The sequence below is a fragment of the Apaloderma vittatum genome, unplaced genomic scaffold (assembly GCF_000703405.1).
Source record: "Apaloderma vittatum isolate BGI_N311 unplaced genomic scaffold, ASM70340v1 scaffold11781, whole genome shotgun sequence".
Taxonomy (NCBI): domain Eukaryota; kingdom Metazoa; phylum Chordata; class Aves; order Trogoniformes; family Trogonidae; genus Apaloderma; species Apaloderma vittatum.
Window position 1 is genome coordinate 1 of NW_009697393.1, and position 26,122 is coordinate 26,122.

The 26,122-nt window shown below is 45.9% G+C and overlaps 1 protein-coding gene across 1 annotated transcript; it reads right to left on the reverse strand.

The window, feature by feature from the left end:
- Positions 1–65: 65 nt before the first annotated feature.
- LOC104269922 (ankyrin-2-like) lies at positions 66–25,846 on the reverse strand (the record flags this gene model as incomplete). The annotated part of the gene is given in 17 exon segments (XM_009877623.1): positions 66–400; positions 1,345–1,491; positions 2,012–2,143; positions 2,940–3,014; positions 4,402–10,104; positions 12,325–12,346; positions 13,635–13,667; positions 15,191–15,313; positions 15,480–15,605; positions 15,996–16,224; positions 17,896–17,992; positions 19,207–19,411; positions 20,247–20,458; positions 21,294–21,448; positions 24,428–24,502; positions 24,504–24,718; positions 25,757–25,846. Coding segments are annotated over 17 exon segments (7,974 nt in total), but the record flags the coding sequence as incomplete, so codon positions are not given.
- Between the last annotated feature and the right edge of the window lie 276 nt (positions 25,847–26,122).

Below are 26,122 nucleotides of genomic sequence, written 5' to 3' on the forward strand. Positions count from 1 at the left end.
CCCCCCTCTACCTCTCTGTCTCTGACGTGCCTGTTCCTGTTTCTAGACTGCGCCTCTCGCCTCACCTGCCGCTCCTGCCTGACGCCAACCCGTGAATCCTTTACCACTAACCTGTATTTGTGTTGCCAGTCTGACGGTGCCACGTCTTCGCCGTGTTTCCCTGAGATGTCACCTCCCACCTGCTCCCTGTGCGCCTGTCGCAGGAGCTCGGCCATTGACGCTTCCGCCTCGCTCCTAGGAGTGCTGTCCGGGAAAGGAGAAAAACTGACGGAGACGTCCTCCTCGGAGACGATGGGCGGATGCTCCGTCGACTCGCTGTCTTTCGTGAGTCGCTGGTGCTGGTGGTGTTCCTCTGCCGCGTGTCTGGAACTGTACAGTTCTGCTGGCAGTGCTGAAAACCCTGCAATAAATACAGAACGGAAAAGGGTCCTTACTAGGCTCACGCAACTGCAGGAACTCCACCTCCTTCTCTGTGTGCATTTTGCTTCTCAGCCCAGAACATCCTACCCGAAAATTTTGGTAGATACCTTTGAGCAATACAGTGACAGGCAAAATATGAATGACACGGGAATTTATGGTGTCACTCATTCCATGCATGCAAACAGATTCACAAAGGCAGGATTTTGTCAGCAAAGTAGTTAAATTCTACAGCCCTTTCCCCCCTCCCTGTCAGTGATTTTGCTGCTTAGGAAAAGAATAAGTACATTTATGCAGGACAAGGTGAAATAATGAGCTTGTTATTCTCACTAAGTCCTTCGTGGCAGAACTACAACATCCTCTAGAGCGGACAAGCAGTGTTTTTTGTAAAGCACAGACTAATACTCCTTTTACAAATCTTGGTCCAATCGCAAAGTGAGGATCTTAACCTCTCTGCAACTACTTGTACAAGCAAAAAAACCAAACCCCGACAATCCAGGCACAAGTATTTTCACTTCTTTCTCACAACATTTCTCTCTTTGCTCTGTAGGAAGCAGTTTGTGCACAGCTCGTGCGCCTGCGGAAATAGCAACTCACGTGCAGTCACTCTGGCATTCATCCACAGACTCACAGAATCACTGAGGCTGGAAAAGACCCCTAAGATCATCTAGTCCAACGGTCGACCCAATACTACTGTGACCACTGAATCATGTCCCAAAGTGCCACATCTCCATGTTTGCTGAACGCCTCCAGAGACGGTGACTCCACCACTACCCTGGGCAGCCCGTTCCACTGCCTCACCCTCCTTTCAGTAAAGATCCATGTTCTTCAAAATGAGATTCTAGTGCTCAGTTCCACGAAATAACAGACCGTCTTAGCTAAACATTTCAGAACAGAATGCAGCACACGAAGGGAGAACCGTTTTACCTTCACTATGGTCCAATCCGATGGTTTGTTCGATTTCCGCGTACGTGCGCGCCCCTTGGCCCGGCGAGGAGTCGATGCCGCTGGCCTCCATGAGGTGAACGATATCCATCCGGTTGATTTTTGTGAGACACTGGGTCAGACTGGTATCTGCGGAATGAGAACAATCTCACGTCAGTTGAGCCGTCTGCTGTTAAGAATTTCACCTGCTCTCTCCCCTCTGCTTTCCACGAGAAGGACATAGACAGGACACTGAAAGATCGTATCTGAAATACAGATGCCTTTAAAAGCACTGCTCTGTACAATCAAAAATTAAAATCTAAAATAAAGAGCTGCTTATAGAAATGACCGTGCGTTCCTCGTGCTTTTTTCCTAGCACCAACTGGTTTACTAAGTTTCCCCAAACATGCTCAGGAAGAAAACAGAGGCCTTGATGTTTCTCCGCTCCTTATTTGCTGTAAGATACTCTGTCTTGCCCTGAAACAAGCACAACCGAACTATTTTCTATGAGAATCTGACAGAAGCTTCAAAAATCAACACAATCCACAGTCGTTCTTTCTAAAGTCTTGATTTAACACATATGTTCTCTCTGGGATCACACCAAACACATTTCTATCCCCTTAAGTACCACACTGGAAACGACTCTTACGTACTGTAACCAGAAACAAACCTGTCGCGTGCTTCCCGTCCCTCTCCAGCCAGTACTTGAGCAGCGCGTGGCTCTGGTCCTGAAGCGAGTTAGGATTTTCAATTCGGATCTGGTGAATTTGTTCTTCCGTGAAATCCAGTTCTCTTGCAAGCTCTGAAAAAGAAAACTCTCTCTGTTAGGAGTCTTGGTTCTTTTCTCCGCCTTACCTCAGTTTTGCTGTTGCCGGTAGCAAAGGGGATCACAAACTTTCCCGAGGCTGAAGTCTCTTGGCTTCTGTGTACCTCATGTTATATATTTAAAGGCACTGTTAAACGCTAAGCTCACAACAAATATAAAACCATTTTTTGTTTATACAGGAACTATACAGGAACTAGGCATGAAATTCAATTCTAGGGGTTAAACTCGCTTGGACCAAAAAACAACCCCTATTTTTTATCCCCCAATTTAGTATCTGGGAAGGCAATCTTGACCATCAGGAATCTTTTTTTCCCCACCATACAAGACAAGAATACAGCACAACTCTTTATGGGCATGTCTTGCCCCACCGCCTTCTCTATTTTCACCAGACTTCTCAACTGTAAAACCGCACAGCTCCTAGTCCTACTGATTTCAAGATAAACCCTGATGGGATGAGCGAGAAGCTCTCAGTCTTCTCTAGGGATCAAAACAGAGTCACGAAAAGGAAGCAAATCCATCGGTCATGTTTTCTAACTACTCTGAAAATGCTTCTAAAACCAGCATACAGCACAATCGCCACAATTGGGGAGTTAACTCTTTCTTTTTTTTCTTTGCTACAGGCCTCTTCTTTTAACTCCCTGAGCTTTTGCTTATTTTCAGGAGTGGTGGTACCACTCTAAGGAGAGAGACCAAGGTCATTGCCTGTCGTTTCTGCAGCCGGGAAATAATCCGAAAGAAACAAGAACAAAGCGAGGAATGTTCCTCTCCTTACCCGTCCAGCTGAATCCAAGATGATCGGCGATGTGGGCCAGACGCTCCTCGGTCCTTTCCCGATCGTCCCGTCGATCTGAAGGTCAAAGAAAGCCACAAGTTGCCTCTTAGAAGGTAAACCCCATTTTCGGAGGTGCTACAGCCCAAGGAAGGAAAGCGCTGCTTTTTCTAACTACCTGCTGTGATCTAAATGTGGACGAGCCGCTATCGCTGTGTAGCTAAAGCGAGGACTGTACCTAATGCCCGGGTTGAAAAAAACCCCACAACAACAAACCAACCCACAGAAGCGTGATTTTTCAAAGAGAAGCGCAGGGCTATCGACGTTTTTCCATTTGAAAATCAGGCTTGCGGGTGACAATCTAAATAAGGACCGAAGTGCCTATCTGGGCCCAGCCTTTAGGTCTAAAACTTCCTGCTAAGGTTAAAAGGAAAGCTTGACCTAAGCGGAGAGCTGCAGTTTGCCATGCCTCTTCAGTAAACACCAAGGTTGAAAAAGTCATCGTGAGCAGTGCTCCCCGTTAGGTTCTTTCTGTTGTGCAGAAAGCTTCAGTCAAACGGGCCGTGTGGCACTTATCAAATTTAAAAATTTGAGATGCCGTTCGCTCAAGCGGCTTGGCCCCGGCCAGCTAGAGAGCGGAACAAAATACTTACTTACAGCGAAGGCGAGGGAAAACCAGACGGTCGCTCGCCAGTCTTCCTTTAAGTCAGGAACCGTGAGACTGACTGCTCCTCCCATCCCCAAAGCTACTTGGAGGATGGCAGAATTTGAGTTTTGATTTTCCCTGAAGGCGCACGCTAGTGGAGTTCCGCCGCAGCTGCTGGAGAGCAGCACGCGACAAGCAGGCGAGAGGAAAACCAAGCGCCAGGGAAGCCGTAACCAAAGGTACCGGCGACCCAGAATTTTCTCCAGACCCAGCTAGTCGAAGAAAGGAACGTGAAAACCTTCACCGGTTGAAGCTTCTGCAGATTTCATGGTGTAACGACTCGAAAGAGAATCAATTGGCCTGTCTCGGTTTCGATCCATGTCCAAATATTGTACGATGAGTAACGAATTAATGAGGAAGGAATTAATTAATTAGTAATGTAGTTAAGAACAGGGCCAGGGAAAGCCAAAAGCCAAAATGCGGATGACCTGAGCGGGATCGGCTCCAAGGGGGTTTGTTTATTTAGGTAACACTGCCCATAAGCATTCGCGGTTGGCAATCTTGAGATTGGTTCACGGACAAGAAAAACACAGACACTACACAAAAATCAAACACAGCTCACAGGGGAGGGGGAAAAAATACACAACCAGCCACCGAAAGCTTAAAAGAAAAGGCCACAGACGTTACACGAGTAGACAAACACGCACGCACACGCCCACACGCGCGCGCTGCAAAGAAACAAACAACAACGAAAAAAACCCCAAAGAGGTTAAAGTCGTGACATGCGTCGCACAGGGAATCCCAGTCGTTGGCAAATACCTTCAGCGGGGTCATGGACATTTTCGTCAGGGATACGTTCAATCTGAGTCTCTACGGACTCATCCCAAATGGGTCTGGTGTCAAAGATGTCTTCGGGAACTGACTGCTGAGTCTCACTGGAGGGCAAATTTTCAATAACTGAAACTTCTAGGGCGCTACTGCTTTCGTCATCTGAAACTAATTCTTGTTCTCTCTCTGACTGCGTGAGTCTCTCCACTAATTTAGAAGCTTCGTCGCTAATTTCTTCAAAGAACTCTAGGGAGTTTTTGTAAAGGTCAAAAAACTGTTCTTTATTTTCTTTGGTGGGACTAAAAGCGCTGCGAGCGGCTGTAGCGCTTTTGCTTTTAACTGGCAGCCGGGACGAAAATACCTTGGGTCTCGCCGCCGCCTCGTCCGAGTCTAGCTCAAGCTGCACCTCCCTTTCCCTGCTCTCCACTTCTGCCTCAGCATAACTCCTAGCTTTTAGGGAACGTTTAGTCTTTGGGTCCACGGGAAAGCTCGCGTCAGATTCGGATTTACTGCGGTCGTCCGGTCTCGTCGGGAACTTGCCGGTCGCATCAATGGCTCTGGGGGACTCCAGCTTGCGGACGGATGCGTCCACGGAGGGATGCGGCGGGTCAGCTTTTTGGAAAGCTGCTTTGACGGGAATTTTCGACTTTGGTTTTGCTTGCTCCTCTTTTCCTTCCCACTGCAAACCGTCGAGGAAGGCGTCGGTGGGAGAAAGGCTCTCGGTTTCCCATGGCTGCCAGGGCGGCGACGTGGCGACGGCTGTTCGCACGGGAATTTTGGATTTGCTTTCGCTAGAAGGCACGGTCTCCATTAGAGCAGTAGGGATTTCGATGACGGATCTCTGTTCCTCTGGAGAAGAGCCTGGGGACTCCTCACCCTGCTCAGACCCAACTCCTTTAGGGACTTGGGGAAAGTCTAACCTGTCCTCCACAACAGACTGCTCTGGAGAGATGGGGCAAGGCACCGGACCGCTATCGACCACGTCGGTTTCCGTGGCGGAGAGGGGCTCAGCTTCAGAGGCAGCAGATTCTTTCTTTGGCGATTTGGAAGAAGCTGAAATACCCATTTTAATCGGAATTCTGGATTTGAGATCGGCTTTTGCCGTGCCAACGCCTTCACCCATCATTTCTTCCGATGGATCGCTGGGCTCAGACGTCGGCAAGGAATATTTCTCTGTCTCTTGTTGATGTATCTCTGAGTCCTCCAACTCAGAAGGCAAAAAGGGATCCGGTGAGCTCTTCGGCTGACAACATTCCACCTCTGCTGCTTCTTTGGCTTCTTCAGAGAAACAAACTTCTTCCGGTGGCTGCTGCCCCATTTGGAAGAAATGGAAGCTTTCCTCCGGATAGTTCCTTTTGGTCATGTCAATGGCGCCGCTTCTTGTCATTTCAAAGAGCTTGCCCTCCTGAAAAAGAAAAGGATTTTGTTCACTAAGAGGTGTCCCTTCTTCAGTGGGCGTTCGGGCCGGGGTCGTATCGGGTGTGGTGCCTTGTGACCGCCGGTCAACCATCAAGCCAAATATCTTCTGTTCCTCTTCCTTCACCCGGGCTTCGAAAGCTTCGTCGTCTTCGCGGATTTCGCTCCACGCGTCGGAATCTGCATCAGTTTTGGTGATGACGACTCGACCGAGGGATTGCTCGGTTTCATCGCTCGCGTCCTCAAGGGCACATTCGTCTAATGGCGCCGAATCTGGCGCTGAAGACCCTTGTGGCGTTTTCTGAAACGCGTACTTCACTTCTGCCTCTGTTTCCAGACACACTTCCTCGGAAGAGTGATACTCGCCACCCGTGTCATCGCTAAGTAAAGCTTCGCCGCTCTGATCTTTTCCTCCTTCAACAGCCGAGCTGTCCCGAGAAAGAGGACTCGTACCAGATCCCACCTGACCTTTGGCGTCAGGAAAGAAATACGCTGAAGACACGTTTTCGTAAGGGCTTACTATATAAGGAGTGCTGCTCTCTGCAGTGGCTGCTACACAACTATCATCTTGTGTTGGTTCACTAGTAAGGGATGACTCCAGGTAGGGTTCCTCAGTGTGACTATCCCTCCGAGATATTTCCAAACCTGAATTTGCTTCTCCCAAAGCAGAACGGTCAGCGGCGCTGCCTTCTGCCGGTTCGCTGTCTCGTGGTGCAGAGCGCTCAGGCGTCCTGTGTCCACGGGAACTGTCCTCCTCTTCCCCACACACAGCTTGTGTAAAACCAAGATCTGCACCTGGTGACGACAACATGGCGCTTCGGACGCTTTTTCCTGTAGGATTGTCCTGCTGTAGCAAAGACTCCACGTGAGCGTCTCTCGGAGAACAGTCACCATCAGAATGACACAGAGGAGTCCCGGCTGCCGGGATCGTCTCACCGCAACCTGCGCCGTCGCACTGGGATACGTCGCAACCGTCGGAACGACAAGCGTTCAAGTCCCTCGCGGAAGACTTATGGCCACCCCCAAGGAGAAGTGGTTCCTCTTGGTCATATTCTCTGGGGTCACCCTGCTCCACCGCAACTGCGCCTATCCCGACAGAGCGCTCGTTGGAATCGAGGTCTCGTGAACTCACTTTGTCGGGGCTCAAACCGGAATCTGGACCGGACGGTAATGGGGACGGAGGCTGCACTTGGATCACAGGCTCCGTCAAGAGGCTCGAGGTTGCTTCTTTTTTGAGCCGGCTCAGTTCCGGCTCACTCTCTGAAGAGGAAGAACTTTGTCTCCCTTCAGAGGCAGATGTCACCACAGTGGAGACAGCGTTCTCTTCTACAGCTGTCAGCTTGGCTTCTTCGGCCTCGGGAGCAGCTTCCATGTCGGTGCCTGTGGAAGCTTCGTCCTGCTTGCAGTCCTTCCTGTAATCTCTCTTCTGTTTGGCTTCTTGCTCTAATTCATCGAACATTTTGATTTTGGTCACCATTTTAAACATCTCCTCCTCTGGAGTGAATCTTTTCTTGGGTTCGCTTTCAGAATCGTCCTCGGGTTCTTCAACGACTTCGGGGATTGCGGCCGGCTTCGGCACACTGGACGGGGCCTGCGAGGCGGTTTTGGGGGTGATCTCGTAGCTAATTTCTTCTGAACTAGGAGTCTCGGGCGAAAGGGGACTTTTCCCCGAACTCTCCACGAGGGATGTCTGCTCCAGACTGTCGTCATCGGCACTCGCCTCGGGGTCGCGGAGAATCCGGGAACGCACCGAGGCCAGCTCTGGGCAGGTCTCACCTTTGCTAAGGGCGGGTGGAAGAGGACCCTGCCCCAGAAGAGCAGCCTTCACCGTCGGCTCTACGGGGCTGCTTTCGAGAGAATCCCGGCAGGGAGATTCTTTCATGGGGCTGGGCTCCAAAGAATCGGGCGTTTTGTGCGACGAATTATCTTCTAGCACCGGGCTTCCTTCCAGCGAGTCTTTGTGACTTACGGCCAAAGAGTCATCTGCGACTGGGCTAAAGCTTTCGCTATCGTGGCTCGTTAGCGAAAGTTCCAATTTCTGGGGGCTTCTAACTGCCACGCGGCGTTCACAGCTTAGATCTTTGTCTTTCTCTAAAGCAGGGTCATGGGTTTCAGCAGCCTGAGATAAGTGTGCAGGGGTCCTGGATTCTTTGGCCCCGCTACCATCTGTCACAGCGGAAGCTGAGCTACTCGCTTTAAGTTTATCAGCCTCTTCGCCAGAGGCTGTAGGTACAAGCTCTTCCGCTACACGGTCACAATGAGACTGACTAGTCTCCGTGACAGCATCGAGCTGCCTTTCACTAATACCTTTTTCATCTTCCTTCGGAGAATGCGTTGCGGCAGTGGCACGTGCTCCAGCCGCTCCCCGGGCTTCTTCGCTTTGCCCATCGGCTTTCTTCGGTGAGAACGAAAGGCTCTCGGGGCTTGTTTCTGGAGTCTCTGCCAGACCCTCGTGCTTATAACTTTCCTCTGAGCTGATCTGAGGCGTGCCGTCGAGTAGGCTCCCTGGAGAATCAGCCACACCTTCGTGTTTAAGGCTCTCGGAGCTCCCGTCAAGAGCGCCGCTTTGCAAAGAAAGAGCCGGGAGGAATCCCTCTTTCCCCTCCTCGGTGGGAAAAGTCACGCCGAAAGGACTGGTCAGGACTTGCTCTGGGTTCAGCTCTCCCTCCTCTGTCACCGAAAGGTGGCGGAACTGGCGATATTTGTCGTTATCCTCCAGCTCTTCTTTGATGACCTCAGAAAAGTCTGTGGAGGTTTTTCGGTCGGGGCTGATCTGAAAGTCGGGCTCTCCCTGGTCATCGCAAGCCTTGCCCTTGATGGCCGCTGTCTCTTTGGCACTGGCATCATCCAGTACTGGAGGGAGAGGTTCTGTTGGTTTTTTGCTGCTCTGCTCTTTGACCTGATCTTTACCTACAGTTTTCTTGGTGGTTTCGAGGGCGGAAACATGTGCCTTGCCTTTCTTGGATTGTGGTTCCTTCTCTGCTTTTAAGGTCGTGCTCGGCTTGTCCTTGGGTTTGTCCGTCTTGTAGCTTGATGCTCGCTTCGTTTCGCTTTGCGAGGAGGAAACAGGTTTTCGCCGGCTCGTTTCCTTCTCGGGCGGCTGTTGCTTCTGTTTGACTGATTTGTGCTCAAAGAGCCCGGAGATATTCTTGGACGGGTCTTGACCCGACTGGAAGGCTTTCATCAGCTCACGAACGGACATGGTCTCTTCGAGTCTCTCCGTCTTCGAAGAAGAAGGCGAGACAGGCGCCGGTGCTTTGTGCGCCACCGGCTTTTTGATTTGTGCCGGTCTTTTAGGAGCCTTCTCAGCAGGGCCTTCTCTCGTTTGAATGCGGACGGGTAGTTTGGAGCGTACCTTTTGTTCGTCTTCCACTCGTTTCTGAAGAGCTTTCACCTTCTCTTTTATGGAACCGATGGGAGTTTCCTCAATCACGGGGGACACCGCTTTAGCCTCGTGAGCAGCCGGCGTTAAGCCCGATTCCTCGCCTCGTGACTCGTCCGAAGCGAGTTTCCTCGAGCCTGCCTGCTCTTCGCTGCCGCGCGTCTTGCCTTCCTTTTGCTTTGGCTTGTCTTTTACTTTCGTCCTAGTTGGCTTCTTCATTTCCAGGGTTGGCTTGCGCGGCTCTTGCGGACTTCGCGTCTCAGACACCGGAGGTTCCTGCCCTCCTTTCTCAGAATCCCGGCTGACTACCACAGCTTCAAACCTCTCTCCTACCAAGTCTTCCTGAGAGGCTGGTGGCTGTACCTCGTGAAGAGAAACGTATGTTTTTAAGTCCTCTGTAAGGTAATCGACCATCCCTGTCATGTCTGCCCGCTCCGTTTTTGCTGCCCCTTTGTCTACCCTGACTTCTACGCAGGGAGGTTCAGAGACTTCTCCAGGAGCGTTTCTCCTGGCCTCTTCGATTTCTTCGTCGCTGACGACGACCCATTCTTCTTCAGCCGCGAGCTCTCGTTCGGAAAGGGCCTCGGACAAAAGACGCTCGTCGCCACTATAGGAGCCCCCTCGCAGAATTTCATTTACTTTTTCTAAGTCTTCCTTCATTCTTTCCACGATATCAAAAGGCTCTCCTGGCTCGTCTTCAGTGGCTTTTCCCAGGTCTTTCATTTTAAGGGAGCCCGATTTGTCAGAGGGGTCACTTGTCAAGAGGGCAGTCATTTTGATCAGATCTTGTTTCATCTCCGAAACTTCAGACAACAGGTCTGGACTGGCTAGGACAGGGACTTCATTAACCAGATGGCTTTTCAGGAGAGATGTTTCAGTAGATTCTGTCTCGTCATCTTTGATGCGAATGAAAAAACATCGAAAGTAAAATGGAAATCAAAAAATAGAGATTGGAAAATGTCATCAGGACCGAAAATGACAAGTCGTGGGTTGCAGTGGTAGGAAGGTCAACAAAATGGGCCGGGAATGGTGGATCCACAAGATCTGAGGGTACAAGAGCAAAGCAAAGCTAACGGGGGGGAGGGGGGAAAGAAAACAAAAAACCAACGACCACAAAAAAAACCCAACTGAAAAGGAAAATGGCAGGAAATAACTTGCTTCACTTGATCGATACAGCACAACCACACATACATTACCAAAGCCGTAACAAATCAAATCGGGACACTGCTAAAAATAAAAACCACCAAAACAACACCACCACCACCACCGACAAAATTTCAACTTAAAAACAGAAGAAACACAGCGAAGTTACACAAAGATAGGCATCTCAAGATTGTTCGGATGTTACAGACCAATGTTCAAATAAAAAGAAACAAGAAAAAGGGGGAAAGCATTAGAACTGATTGAAAGTCGATTTCCTCTAAGAGAAAGCCAGGGTTAGCAAACTGTCAGAATAACACGGAGTTAACATTTTTATTGTTTTGGTGTTTTTTTTCTTGAGGACCGTAAGAAAAAGTTAAAAGTAATTCTGCAGTAATCTAAAAGAGGATCAAATAGGTAGAGATCTGAATCAGCTGCAAACCGGCATTTCGTCTAAGGGGATTTCACACCTAAACAATGAAACAAACATTCTTTTTCTATTTTAAGAAAGAGGCATGGTCCTTTCCTTGGAACATCCTCACAGACAACTAAGGAACTGACCGAGGAAAGAGCAGACAGAGAAGAAAAGGAGAAGTAGTAAGAAAAAAAACTGTGAATCAACTCAGAAGTGATTGCAGTTTTAAAAAATGGCACGGATGGTAACCAAAACTCAGAGACAGTCACGCTAGACACATACGTACAATTCATGTAAGGCAAGTTATTTCCATGCAAAGCAAAGGTGTTGCAGATGCTGCTGGGGACGGAGGTTCCGTTAGAAAAACAACGGCTCAAAAAAATTAATCATCTAAATTAAAAGACGTGAAAATATAGTAAAACATACTGTGGTGAAATATTGGTCTGAGCGGTGCAACGCATATCCAGGAAGGTGGATGGAGCTAATTCCCCTGAGGCTGGAACGTCCTCAGGAAGGACTACTCCAAAAGGTGTGGCCAACAGAACACAACGCTTCCAAATCAGAATTGCACTTTTTTAAAGGTGGGACCTCACGTAAGACTGGCCTTTGATGCTAATTTACGCTTGCATTTACTCCTAAGTGTCTCTGCCTTTACACAAAGGAGGTTCTACGGAAACAACCGTCCCTCTGATCTTTAGGACCTGGGCGCTGTCATCTTTGCGATTCCAGCAAGTATATCAAGGATAAGTGATGCTCAAAATGCAACGCAGAGGAAAAGCCAGGCGCTGCACTCACAACTGGAAATGAGCCACGATTCGCTCTTTTCCTAAACAGACGGAAGGAGTCACGGCATTTGGAAACTGTTCTTAGGAGAGATCTTCTCGATCTCTCTGAAGAGCTGTTCGTTGATTTGCATCTTAAAGGAGATCTCTGGCCTTTACAGCCACTCACCCTCCGTGTCTAAGAGAAATGGCCTGAGATATTACATACACAGAGGGTATATATGCGGTGCCAAGCTGAACAGTCACCTTTCCAGGCATATTTCACCACAGTAAAGGGCAGGGAGGAGGGAGGGAGGGAGAAGGCTTCCACAACCTGATTATTTGGGACGGTATCGCTTTTTCACAGGGTTGTATTTCATGAGCTGGATGAAATATAGAGGAGCATTCATGACGTTCCCGTTAAAAGCGATACTGTCTTTTCTCTCAAATATGAGGCAACGATGCGTGTCAACAAATGGACAAAACAAAAAAATGCAGGGATGAGCATTCGGACGAGCAAAATAGCAATAGCGGGATCGCTAGGGATGTCAAAGGAAAGTAAACGCTTAGATGAACTGGTTTAAATGGGATTACGTGTTAATTTAGGTATTAATCATGTATTTAATTGGATAGCTGCTTTGGTATTAAATTTTTGTCTAGCACAGTTTTAAGGTATTGATATTATTAGCTATAGCAGTTAAAGCTTAGCTCTCTTTCATGCTTATCTTTATTCTTAACCATCTCTCATACTAACTGCATCATAATCTTTTCCATTAAAAAAAAAAAGAAAAAAATCTTACTTTTTTCAGAAGTCATATCAACCTGAAAGAGAAAAAAAGGGGAAATTTTAAAAGGTTGAAATATATGTAATCCTTACATATAAAGTCAGTCATGAAGTAGTAGAGGGTGAGTCAAATCCACTAGAGGTGTAAGTGATACGCAGATTCGTGGACTTAAATGTAACCAAAACCATATTTAAAATAAGGCTAAAAGCCTGGCTGAATTGATCTGGCGTTTCTAAGAACAGAAAAACGGTTCCTTTGCTGCAGTTATGGTCAATACTAGATGCAACATATCACAAGCTAATTTCTTGAAATGCCACCAGCAGTAGAGAGGACCTGTACTTTTGTGATACTCGGGATACGCTGCCGCATTGGTTTTTAGCAAGCATCAAAAAGGATTCTTTATGAAGATCAATGCAATCTCCAGTTAAGATGTTACTAATTCTTGCTTTTCCCTAAACTGAACACAGGAAATCACACAGGCCTTGCAATCGTTTAGGCTCACATGATTAAACACACCGACCAGTGAGTGTTATAGATCCAGAACAACATCAAGATCTCCCGCCCGGTAACCTAGGATCCCCAGGATCCTTTCATTCTCCTCCCTTTAATTTCCTCCAAATTAGTCTGGAATTAAGTCAGCACACTAATGAACATTTCAAGGAAAAAAAGTAATTGAAAACGGAAGGTGCTTTTAGCCAGCAACGACCTTGCTGTTTTGTCCTTTATGTTCTCAAATAAAAAAAATATAACAAGTTATCAATGATTGAAAAAATAATTTTCCAATATCCTTCACGCTGCTTTTACAGAGCACAGACTAGTTACAAGCAATTTGTGGGGAGTTCGCTGGGAATGCACCAACAGCATTACAGAAGCTAAGAGAATTAGTTCCGTGCTTTTGGTATGAAAGCGCACGAGTACCTGATGAGAAATGTTCCCTTCTGAATGAAACTAGCAGGAATTAGCGCCAAAACTTTGGCTGTGTTTTCCCTGGACATATTTTGGCACTGAAATACGAGCAGTAAACACTTCTGGAAAGACACGCTGTTTCCATGAGCCACTGGTTCTGGATAGTTTAGACCAGCCTAGCAGCAACCCTATGTTCTTTTTAGGATGTGGAGAGGTCCTCAGAATCGGAAAAACCAATCTCATTTAACCTTTTTTGAGCTGCAGAGTATAAAGTTTCAAGAAAGCCACTGGTATGGCTTATATATTGTTTTTTGTAGCTCTGAGCTAAGGATTGATACGCCCGATTCCCTGCTAGATCTGTGAGTTGCCTTTCAGTTCTATGCATAAGCAGTAACATGCTGTTAGAGAGACATTATTACCTCTTCTTCTTGCTCTTGATCTGAGTCTGACTCCTTTCAGTTCCAAAGCGCCATGCAAAAAGAGAAGGGGAAAACAAAGCAGGCAAAATGCAAATTGTTTAGAAGAAGAGAGCAGGACAAAATAACTTCTGAGAACAATATTGAACAGAGACGAAGAAAATACAGTTCTGAAACTGACTCCTTAGGTCAAAATGCAGCAAAGCTTAACTGTGAGTTTCAAACACAAAAGGCAACAGGGTCAAACATATGACAAACAGAAAATGGGCTTCTGGCTTCCTTACCAGTACCAAAACTTAAAATATAGTCACACTTTTGCACTCGCAAACTAGCACAAAGAAATACTTCATAGAGTTCAGCATGGTACCCCGTTACGGTTAAAACCAACACATCTTGAGATGTTTGAAATTCCACAAAAATGCTCCAACAAAGATGATATAACAAGCTAAAAATCCTGAGGGAAAACACCACCAAGACAAGATCTTGGGCAAACAACCTGACACACTCTGAAAAGGTGTGCAGCCCTTCCTCTGACAAGGACGGTAAAAAAATCCAAGTTCTCACAGACCAGCAATAAAAGTGACTCTTTCGAAGGACACAAGTGCTTCTTAATGGCTGATCACACAGAGAAATCAAGGGAGTTCCCCTAACTTAGAATTTGACTGATCTCCCTTCCTCCTTATTTATAAGCACAAATTCATACCAGAGCTCTCCTCTCCTTTTTCTGCCCTGGATACCGGGCTGTTCTCTTCCCCGTGAACATTAGTCACAGTTATAACAATATTCAGAAGAAAGAGCATAAACACAACAGGCCCTACTCACAGAATCTGGAAAGATTGCATCGGGTGTAGAAGAAAAAACTTCAGTGTCAGAAGTCAAAGTCTAATTAAAATCTAGTCTAGGAAAATATTTTTGGCACAGCTACGAATGTTCCCAGTTCTGGAGCTCAAGCCTGCTATGCTTTTATCGCTACCGCCACAGATAAGCTAGGCAGTTAAAGAGCTGAGAACGCTACTGCAAAGCCTGTTGACTTTCAAATTGGAAAATGAAAAAAAGGGCAAATAACTTTCAGTCCTTCCCTACTTCATACCTTAAGAAGATCCTCTGATCTACAGATATTATCCCCACACTCTGTGAAACAGGAACGAATGGTAACATTATGGCCAGAGACACGCCATGAGACACAGTTAGTGTGGGAAGTCTTTGGAAAAACAAAAAGTTAACCCAGAGGTACTCCCCTGAGTCCCAGATCTGTGTCAGCCCTGAACAAAACCTGTGTACTATTTCTCTAGGAAACAAGGTCAGCAAAGGTTTCACGCAGCACCAGATGAAACCACCATGGGAGCTACCTAGTGCAAATCACATTTTCATCTCCTTTCTGCCATCTCTTCCGAGTCCTCAGTAAATAGTTGAGGACTTGCTTCAACGCTGACTTTAAGACCACCAAACCCAAGAAACTGAAGGCCGACACCAAAGCTTTACCAACATCGTGCCGTCCTGCTTGTTTCTGGTTTATATGATAAAGCTGACGACTACGGATGAGTATAATTTCACGGTACCTTTGTGTAAAGGGGCAAAGTGATGTTTAAGTTACATATGGCTTGATGAACGAGGCCTCTTGTAGATTTTGGCTCCTTCATGAATGATAATCGTCCACAGGGTTCTTGAGTGGTATCTCGCACCTGGAAGAGCAAACGTCCAGCCATTTAATCGGTTACTGTGCTTTACAACCTACACTTGAAACTAGCGAGCTGAAAGAGGTCCTAGTGGTAAAACCGTACCATGCAGAAGGGTTCACATCTGGTCACAAACCAAAAATACAATCCCTAGCTCCTATTATAACGTTACCTTAACAAAGAGAGGAAGTCTATTTTCTTTGAAGGCAAAAAAACTGAATATATGATGTTGCCCGCTCTTTGTTAGCGGCACCAAATTGCCAAAGCAGTCGACGTAGATGGGTTTTCCTTCTAAGACCTATTGAAAACAAGAAAGAGGCAAAGTGGGAGCTCATCACCGTGAGATTTATTTCTTCTCAAGCAGAATTCTAGAGTCGTTTGGGTCGATCTTTTCAATTACTGAGACTTGTCATCACTTACAGGATTTGTTACATACACAGTTAGCTAAAACCTGCAGTAACATTCCAGATTATTAAATCCCAGATGGAACGCGTTGTTAATTCAACAACAGTAGCATGACGCTATAAATGATAAAACGCGAGCCTTATCGTGATGCACGATACCGCATCACAAGCTTTTCTTGGCGCTATTATTTTTCGGTAGTCGTGGTAGGTAAAAAGTGGAAAACAGTAGCTTCAAAACAGACAGTAGGAAATAGAAAAAAATATTTCAGATTCTCGTACGTTACCTCTACATCCCGGCTTCTGGCAACTTCAGCAAAATTTTCTTGTTGTTCTAGTGTTTTATCCACCTTGTCATCCGTCATGCAAAAGCACCTCAGCCGCGCTTCAATGGGATCGTGTGATTTGGCAAACACCACAAATTTGGCCATGTAGGGGACGCAGATAATCTCTCTGTACACTTGGGAAGCAAAAGTAACGGACTCTTGCGTCTGTCGACAGTCTATCAACCAGAATCTGTAAAAGAAGAGGAAGAGTTCCAGAATCAGCACAGAAAGATTTAAGCAAGAAAATGACCTGTTTGCTCATCTTGGCAGCATTAGCTGGTAACCACACCAGCTGCATATGACAAGTGAGAACTTCCAGCTTCTGGAATAGGGCCTCTCCTGTCACAAGCGACGCTCCTTTTTACCAAAAACTAGGGGTTCTTTAGCCTTTATTTGGGTTATTGGAGCCAGGACAACGTTGCCCACTAATAAAAGGTGGCAGCATTTCTTCACGCCTTTGTCAAGGCAAGTGAATTGTTGTTTTGCAATGGTAACAACTTTCACTCAAAAATATTTTATTTCTACTCCTCAAATGTATCGGCCAAAACGGATCACACGTTTTACAAGGAGTAACATGCGTCGCCTTCCATCGTAGGTTTCACTTTGTTTAGCCACTCTGTGGAGCTGATGACACTTCTTTAAAATAAAATTTGCTGTGTGGGTGGAAAGCATCCTCAAGTTTGACGTCCGCAGGATGGAGACGGAAGTCGTGAGAGGTCAAAGACACCTCAAACAGCTGATGTCATCTACAGGGGCCTTATTGCCACCTGAAGATGATGTGGTATTATAACCCACAGAGCATACCTTCTGAGTGTGACTTCTCTGGCCTTACTCATCTGCAGGCAAATAATAGCAAATTTCACGCTGTGCTTTTCTTCAGAACACTTAACAAACACACCGGTTGAAAAACAGGCTGGTGACATTTGAAGAAGAGAAAGCATGTTTGGTACGTCAAGGTTCCGCATACGGATACTCTTCCTTTTCATGTGTGGGAGAATTATGCCATGCTGGACTCGAACGGGAGGGGCTGGCTATATCCTCTGACAAATCACCATATGCTCAAATGATTTGCTGTCATACACCGAGGGCTCAGAAGCCCAAACAGATATTAATTTTTCAAAAAGCTGCAGCTCAGGAAATGGAAAACAGCTATGCCTCCGAGTCTGCCGTTTGATTTGCGCATATTTTGGACAAATGTGTCTCTTTCCCAAGCTTGTTTGGGACAGAAGCTGTCTTAACAAACAAGAAAACTGTTCTCCGTCGGCAATGATTTAACTAGACAGAAACAAGTCACTCTGAAGTTGCCGACAGTCAGGAATCAGGTGATACTCAGCAGGGCACGAGGGCAGATGCACTTTTAGACCAGGGCACAAAGTCAAGAAATGCAAGGTAGAGCGATCCTTCAGCCAGGAAAGTATTCGACATTTCTGTGACAAAACTCACAGACAGTGCACAAAGCAAAATACAGCAGTACCTTTTCTTTTTTTTTTTAATATGACATTTTGTTTTCCAAAATACAGCAGCTGAATCGCATCACAAGAGCAGATGGTTGGAAGAGATTCTTCCAGATCACAGTCTGAAACACCTACAGGCCTTTCTGCTTGATTTCTCATTGGTTGGATATTCTGGAAGTAGCACCTTTGCTACCCAAATAAGGGGCTTCTGTTTCCCTGGAAATTTGCGTATTTTTGCATCTGGGAGAGACAGAGCATTCAGAATGAAAGCAGATTTTTCCTAACTACCTGACAAGTGAACTGCCCCTCAGGGTATTATTTCACAAAAACGAGAACGTCATCAATTCATTCCTGGGATCACAGGAGATGCTGACTGCAAAGGACTACGGAAAAAAACCCAGAGGTACCTGGCAGACACATTCGTCGTGAAGGAAACACACTCGTTAACAAACGTCAGCGGCGTCGTTCCGGTGATGTCTTCCCATTGGGCAGGGGTGGTTCCTCCTGAAATGATCAAGACACAAAAAAGAAATTAAAATCAAAATGAAGGAAGCCCGCAAGTTCCTGGCTTTGGAGAAATATTTTGCATTCTTCTGAGTTTTAAACCCCTACGAAACCGGTAATAACACCAGACGTGCCTTCTCCTTAGGTGCAGGTTATTCCCCTAACGCTAGTAGGACAGTACGGGTTTCCCCGGAGAAAACAAAGTGCCCAAGAGATTTTCAAATGGGGAGTCTTGTATTGCAGTTCCAGAAATGTTAAAAAGAGGCTACGATTTTGCGAGAAGAGATGTAATTTATTAGAAACTGCTTTTGTTCGTTCTAGACTATTCACACACATGGGGAAAAATTGGCGAAAGTGTGGATAATCCTACCTTGTTACACACTTGGGAATCGATAACAACATTACTGACAGTGACAACTACCATTTCTGATTTCTGCAAGCTCCTTCCTTTCCAAGTAATTCAAAGACTTGCATCTGCTCTGTGCATAGCCAAGACATTTCTTTTCATGCTGCTGTGAAAACCCGTGAAATAGCCTGGGTCTGATGAGGGGAAACCATTTTGCTCTACTTAAATAAATCTTGTCTCACTCTCTTGGAAATGCAAAGGCTGCTTTGTTGACCAGATGTTGTTCGTGGTATTTCAGCAGCTACCAAACACCTTTGTATCAAGAAACTGTAGAAGTGCCTGTTCTCCCAAATGATTCACTGACGCATCTCAGTGTGTAACGCATCTTATGCTGGGCTGGCATTCAAATCACTTTGAAAATTCAGAAAGATGTTAACTTCTCCACAGAATAAATGCGTGCGACTCATTTCTGCCTCTTAACTGAGACCGAACGAGACACTAATCCTTTGGGAGTTCTAGCAAGTGTGAAGTGTTTACTTCGCTTATTTTCCTCTGAAGCATCCTGCAACATTATGTCTGTACTACACTTAAAGAAGTACGCTAGTTCTCGAGAAAGAAGCTGTAAGGAAGAAGCCAAGAAACCCAAACCCCAAGTCTGTGATTATATTACACATCTCTCGCTAGTCCAAACAACAACTGTTATTTCTGCTGTAAAATAATTGTTTGGAAAGTGGCTTATTTCCACAGCCTCTCGTCCCAGTCGGGTTTTCACCAAGCTTTCCACAGTTGTATCAGGTTGAAGGGAACCAGCCCACAGCGACTAATGATTTCAAGCGGCCCATAAAAATCTCTGGGATTTGCATCCTACCTGTTATGCTGCATAGTAGCCTTAAAGTGGGGGTGTCGCCTCCGTAACCGTTCATGATCCCGTCGCTGGAGGCCTTGGGGACAGGAATCGTCATCGTGATGGGTTTATGGAACTTCCTTCTCCTGGGTTCCAGCGTGACGATAGGACTGAAGGTAGCCTTGTTGCCTAAAATCTTCTTGGTAAGTTCAGTGTGCATAGGTTGAGCCTTTCCAAAGCAAAAGACAGAGAAAGAGAACAGTTACTTGAAAACAGCTTAATGAGGTGTAAAGAACTGGGTGCGTATATTGCCATGAAAGCCTTAAGTTTTTAAGTGAAATGTCACGACTACCCATGAAAATCTGCAGGCAGAAGAACTGACTGTCTGTGAGAAAGGCTGACCTTCCTTTTCACCCTTTCCCACACCTTCCTCCTCTTCCTAGCCCCTTTCTGGGTGGTTGTCAGACCTTTTAGTGCATTCATTTAATACACTTAACCAGTAGCAAATGATTTCCAGGTCACTTTTTCTTTTCTTTTCTTCTTTTCCTTAGAACAAGCTTTGGGCTCTGTGAGTAAGCTATTGAGCTATTCAGCAGGGATTTCAGTAGTCACAGTCTCCTGGCCAAGGTAGCAGCAGCAGGAGGGGAAAGACTTCTCCCTCTTTCAATAGCGAGCTGCTAGGTTGGTTTACTTCACGCTGAGAATCTGTTTCACCTAGTTATTACAGTGTTCTATCCTCCTCTGACGCCTTTCGTAAGAAGTATTTAAGAAACGGTTCTATGGTCTGCACTAGCATCATCATCATCACCACCAGCACCAAAATGAAGTTTTTCCAAAAAATATACAGACAATTCAGATCACGTCTGTTAACTAACTGCAAGACGCAAAGATTCACCACTTGCTTTGACTTCTATGTGGATTTTCCTTTTATGTTTTAACTATTTTTACTCAAAGCATTCTAGACAACAGCATACAACGTGATAAGCTGAGCATGCTGGGTCTCCATTCAAAGAAGGTCATTTAACACTAAGAAAAAGATAAGCCTCGTAACGGTTTCGCTGTACCTGGAGGCCAACGCGAATCCGTTTGGTCAGAGCCCCTTCGGGGAAGACCGCCTGCACTTGTGGAACAACAGTGCTGCTCAGCACCCCTCCCTCGGGCCCGATGAGGTTGCTGTCCTGTTTGATGCGGGACACCACGGCAAAATACTGCGGGAAATCTCGGGTGATGATGCGGCAGATGCGTTTCTTCTCCAGCTCCTCCGGTGTGTCAAGTACTGAGGCCAAAAGAGAAGACGGTCAGAAGACGCGAGTTTCGTAACAGTGACGCACAGAACTTCAAAGCGCGCTCGAGCTTTTCACAGTCGAGCTGCAACTTATAAAAGTCTTAGGTCTAGAAATCAAAGGGGAAAAGGAAACACAGTCCAGTATTTTAAGTTCAGCTAAACCAGAGGAATCCAGATAGGAACAGACAGAACAACTCATTGACGGGAGCTTAAGACAGCAATCTCAGAATGTGGTGACGACCTCCCCCAAACCAGCAGGCAAACAAGCAAAGAGACCGGTCTGAGCCCCTTTTTACTTCACGTGTTTACCCCATGGCCCAGAACAGTGCCAAGGAAACTAAATTCCAACTCAAAAAAGTATCCAAATACGAGTTCAGCCCTAAATACATTCATTTGGCTTGTTTACTTTTGCATGGTTTGGGGTTTTTTTGCTTTTTTTTTTTAAAAACCCATCAAAATCAAGAATAAATTCTGCAGATCGTAGACAGCCCAAGGCCATTCTGTTCTCTCCGAAAACAAGAACACCCGTGACTGACGTTTCCTCCCACACGTGTGGCAGCCTGGAGAGGATTAGTGTGATAATTGCCTTGTTTTGGAAGGATGTTTGCTATGGAAGCTTTTCTTTTAACACTGTGAAAAGGAGCGGTAGAAAACAAAAGTCTAGCGTCTATTAACCTCGTGACGGGAGCTTCTCCAGCATCAGAAAGTCTAGGGCGGACAAAACACGAAGTGCTAAACAGAATAAATGACACAAAAAACGTTGCTCTGGTTAAGAGAAGCAATGCAGGAGCAAAGTAAATTAAAAAATCAAAAACACAGGGGCTACCTTCATCCATCCCATTCAAGATTTCATTCAGTTCATCCTCAGTGTATTCACAGAAATGCTCCTTCCAGCTGTCCCCGTTCTCACTGCGCAGGATCACCAGCTCTCGCTCTTTCCCACGCAGAGCAGCAAAGTGGGGAATCTCCACAATCACAGGCCTGGCACAGCAACACAGCGCGTTAAGGGCACACGGGAGAGAGGAAGAAACAGGATTAACAGCGACTCTATTCAGTCTGCTACAAAGTGACCTGGAATTCTACCTGTTTCGCTGGAACCCTAAACTAGGAGGTGACCGACACGCATTCGATTTTTATAGGGACCCAGTAAATGCTGAAGGACAGATTAAAAAGTGCATTCACCTCTTTCCATAGTGCGAATGGTATTTGGCAAGGTAACGGTGCTCCGCTAGAAATTTGGGCAGTGGTTTGCAAATTCGTAAGAAACTCATGCTCATTCTAGTTGTCGCTACGGTCTGGGTTAACCTGTGCAACTTTATTTCAAAGAGAATCTACTGTAACGCCTGTGAAGAGCGCAATAAATTCTCATCTCGCTTATACTAGTGCAAATCAGAATAATTTCATTGCAATCGGTAGGCGATTGCGACTCGCGCCAATTCGACTTCCTGGCCACTCTGCAGGTTCCAATGAATTTATTCCCGATTTACACTGTGGGAGAGATAAAGGAGCTCTCAGGAAATCGTCTGGGTTTCTATTTCGGTACAGGAGATAAGAATTTGCCTTGTTGCCTCACAAGCAGATGTCAATAGATGTATCAGTGTATGTGTCCATATATATATATACACACACACACACAACACATGTGCACATATATCTATAGGTATATATACATGTACATACATAGCCTTAGAAATAAGGGAGAAAATACAGTTATCTATACGCTTTTCTAATCAGAGGACTCACACAAGTTACCGTGTACATACTAATAGTGTCATGCGTTCTCGTCTACTGGTGGTATCCAACATATAACTTACTGATTCATCAGTCCTCGATACAAAAAACATCTTAAAATTTACAGTAGATTCTTTTTTTTATTATTTTTTTCTGGTCCCAGTCCAGGTTGCTTTGCTACAGACATCAAGCACATAACTAGGAAGATTTCATGCCAAAATAAAAATGAAGGCCACGGTACTTGAAGAAAAAGATACAAACATACCACCAAAACAAAACCACATACCACAAAGGTTGAAAAATGGTCCACTAGGGGTTAGGTATACAAAGTTCCAAATGATAGAAAGGGACAATATCATGGGCATAATGACATAAAAAAATCATATCGCAGGAGGAGAAGAATGGGGAGGTCAGCATCCATCAATTTGTTTCAAGTCTCTCCTACCCAAGGAATTTGGTCCCAGGAGGCCCCAGCTGAAGGATTCGGCTGACCAAGCTTTCTCCCTCATTAAGTGGGGGAGGAGCCGTAGGCAGATGAAGTTTACTGAGTACATCCAAAGCAGCAGTGAAAGAAAGAACATAAATAAACTTTATGTATTTTTTGTGCCAGAACGCCAGTGCCACTATCACTGTGTGGTCCACAGAGTGGAGTTAGGCTGTACACTGAATAAAGTTCGGTCCTAGCAATGACAATTTGGTGATCCAAATGAGCAAAATTCGTCTCGTTAACTTAGGATCTCAGGGCAGTTTTGGGAGCGAGCTCAGTGGGAACGGGATTTGGACCTTAGAATTCACCTCTGCAAACAGTACGGTCATTTTCTGCTACCGCTGCCGGCACGACACGCAGAAGAACTCGCGCGACAAGGGCACAAAGGTCCGAGAAGGAATCCAACTGTGTTACAGATCCTGGTCTTTCAGGTGAGACATTCTCATTAGATAGAGAAACCACGAGAAACAAACCAGGAGACGCAGTTGAGGTCAATTTGTGTGTGAGAAAGAGAACAGGATGACCGAATGTGACAGCATGATATTTCTCCCGCTCTTTAGATTGCTTTCCGCTTCTCTTTAAAAGCGACTAAGCGGCGAAAAGACTCAGGGGTGCAAAGCATCTCACTAGCCAGCTTGTTTGCTGCTGCTTGTGATATTAAGGGGGATCCTGCCTGTCAAAAGGAATGGCTGGCTTGCTCTTAGCATCGCATTCATGGTGTTTTCCAACTGCTCTTCCTTTTTAACCAGATCAGAGCAACGGCAAAGCAGCCAAAACATGTACGTTCTCCTCTCATGCTCTGTATGAAAAGCAGTGGGCAGTTAAAAACGACCAAGCACCTTTATTCTCTCCCTAAGCTCAATCTTTTAGAAAAAGCACTAACAAAGATAGTGGCTCTGATGACTGCCTGATATAACAGGATTTGAAAGCACTCCATTCGTTTCAGAATGGATTTCAACTATTGCTTTTTACACAGTCCCTTTTTTCGCAGTTTTTGAACGAAGCTATGCATTGTCATAGCTGGGGTTCCTTCCACCATCCACTTTTGGATGCCACAGTCAACAGGGAGAACAGTTGGTAAAACAAATAATAAAAAAAATGTGTGGATAACTGCTGCTTTCAGCTGACAACTACTACGACAAGCTCAGCAGCAGACATGAATCTGATCTTTCTACGGGTTTTGCAGCATAGGACAAAAGAAACGGCCGAAAGATTCTAGGGTTGTCCTATTGCTTGATTTAGCAATTTCAACCCCAGAAAAATCAAAGGCGCTGTGCTTCCCCGGTAGTCCAAATTACGGATGACACAACACAAGGCTCTGAAATAAAGCAGCTGGAACTTGTGTTGGACACGGAGCAGGCTTTACATTTGGGCTTGAGGTCAGTGCTGTGCTATTCACGCTTTCTAAGCAGCTCGTCGAAATATAGTACGAACCGCCCCGTCCGGCTGCACAGGGGTCTTTTCCCACCATAATATCACAGCACTGAGTAAGAATTACAGCTAAGGAAGCACATTAGCCTTAGTGCTAGCGGTTAAAATACCTGTTTTCAAAGGAAAAGGCGTCAAAGCTTTGCGAACTGGTAACTACCAACGGCTTTGGATTTCACGCGACCTGTCTGCGAGCACGTTACAAAGATCTTTTTTCCCCGTCCGAGTCTTGACAAAGGAACGGTTTCAGCGCGACTCGTCAACGGACAAAACCAGACCGAACGTTTTCCTCCAGGCCTTATGGCACCCCTTACCCAAGAAACTGAGCCCCAGAAGGTCCCACTTCGATGAGGCGGCTGGCCAGACCTTCGCCTTCCACCATGGGAGGCCCGGTGGCGTTTCACCAACCGGCACGTCACTCGCGTCGGAGCGGTGCATTTCCGCGGCGGAATGATGATGCGCAGACCGTTGTGCCGGCAGCCTCTCATGGCGCCCCCGCGAGCGTCCACCATGAAACTCACCAGGAAGCTGGAAAATCGGGAAGCAGAAAATGAGGCACAAAACCTAGCGAGCGCCCGCCAGTTACGTTCCACACACGTAATGAACTATATATGGCAATAAAGGTCTTTCTCGCGACGTACGAATACAAAAAGCTTTCTCCCATGTGAAGCACCAAATCATGCTGGGATCGTTTATTAATTGAACTGATGGCTGTTATCTAAGAGGTCTTCTCAGAAAGTCTTATTTTTCTGTTGGTAAAAATACCAGCGGGCGCTAATCAGTGTGAGCACATGGTACGGACCTAGGAGAGACAAAGCCAAGGGCAAACATCACTGCTCTGAACCTGCAAACACCTGGATTGTAAAGTTGGTGCTCTTTAAATACTTGACAAGTAAATACGTCTTATTGAAGAAAATTATTTACGGCTCAAGAATATAAAGTCAATTCTAGTTGTGTTGTTGTGAGGTTTTTTTAGGTTATCTGTCTGGTTATTTGGTAAATCATCATTTCTTTAAATACTGGGTTTAAATTTTTAAGAAAAAACCAAATCTCATTGCAGAGTGCGTGGATACGACTGCTAATACATCAGTGGAGCTAATATTTATTTATCTAAAAAGCCTGACATGTTCGAAGGCAAATTTTGGATTTTGGTGAGATGACGATAGGCTACGGTCACCACCTAAGAGGTTCAATTATGGATTTTTGTTTCTCTGTTACTTTGTACCGCAATACGAAGTCCTGGTGGAAAACTCAGAGATGCAGAAAGCCACCTACAACAGGGAACCCTCTTCTGGCACAAGGTAAATTATCTTTTTTATTTATTTTTCTTTAAAAGGGAGAAAAACGTTTCATGGAATTGCTTCAATGCTCAACTTATAGTTCCCTATGGTTAAAAAGATTGGGGACATTCTTGTGAAAGGTGTAGAACTACTACTGTGGTTTTTTTACTGGTTTATGACTTAGGATCATGCCTGCTGTGGGATGGGAATGTCGGGTTGCTGGAAGTGCAAATAATAGATGAGACAGAACAGTATCAGGCCTACTTCTAGCCACTAAAATAGAATCATCACATGGGGAGTCGCAGAAATGCTACAGAAGGACCTGCAACAGAGAAAAGCCCTTATAACGTGAGCAAGAAATACAGGGATTTTTTTTCCATCGTCCCATCGACCGTTCTGCGCAACAAACGTCGCATCCGTTCGCCGTCCGCCCAGCAACGAGTAATTCCGCATGCTGTCAAAACCACAACACTCGACACACCGTGCAAGTCAGGAGAATGGACGATGGAGAGGAGGAGCCGCAAGCGCCAGTCAGAAGCACACCATGCACCACGGATGCCGGTCTTTCTCACACATGCAGTCTCCTATTCTACTGCCATTCATATACCTCTAGGTTTTGTTTAGGGTAAAAGTCTGGGCAGTACAACCATTATCTCATTCCTTAGAGGTTGGTGTTTCTGTGGTTTTAACAAGGGGGGAAAAAAAGAAAATGAAAACGTTTTACAGCTT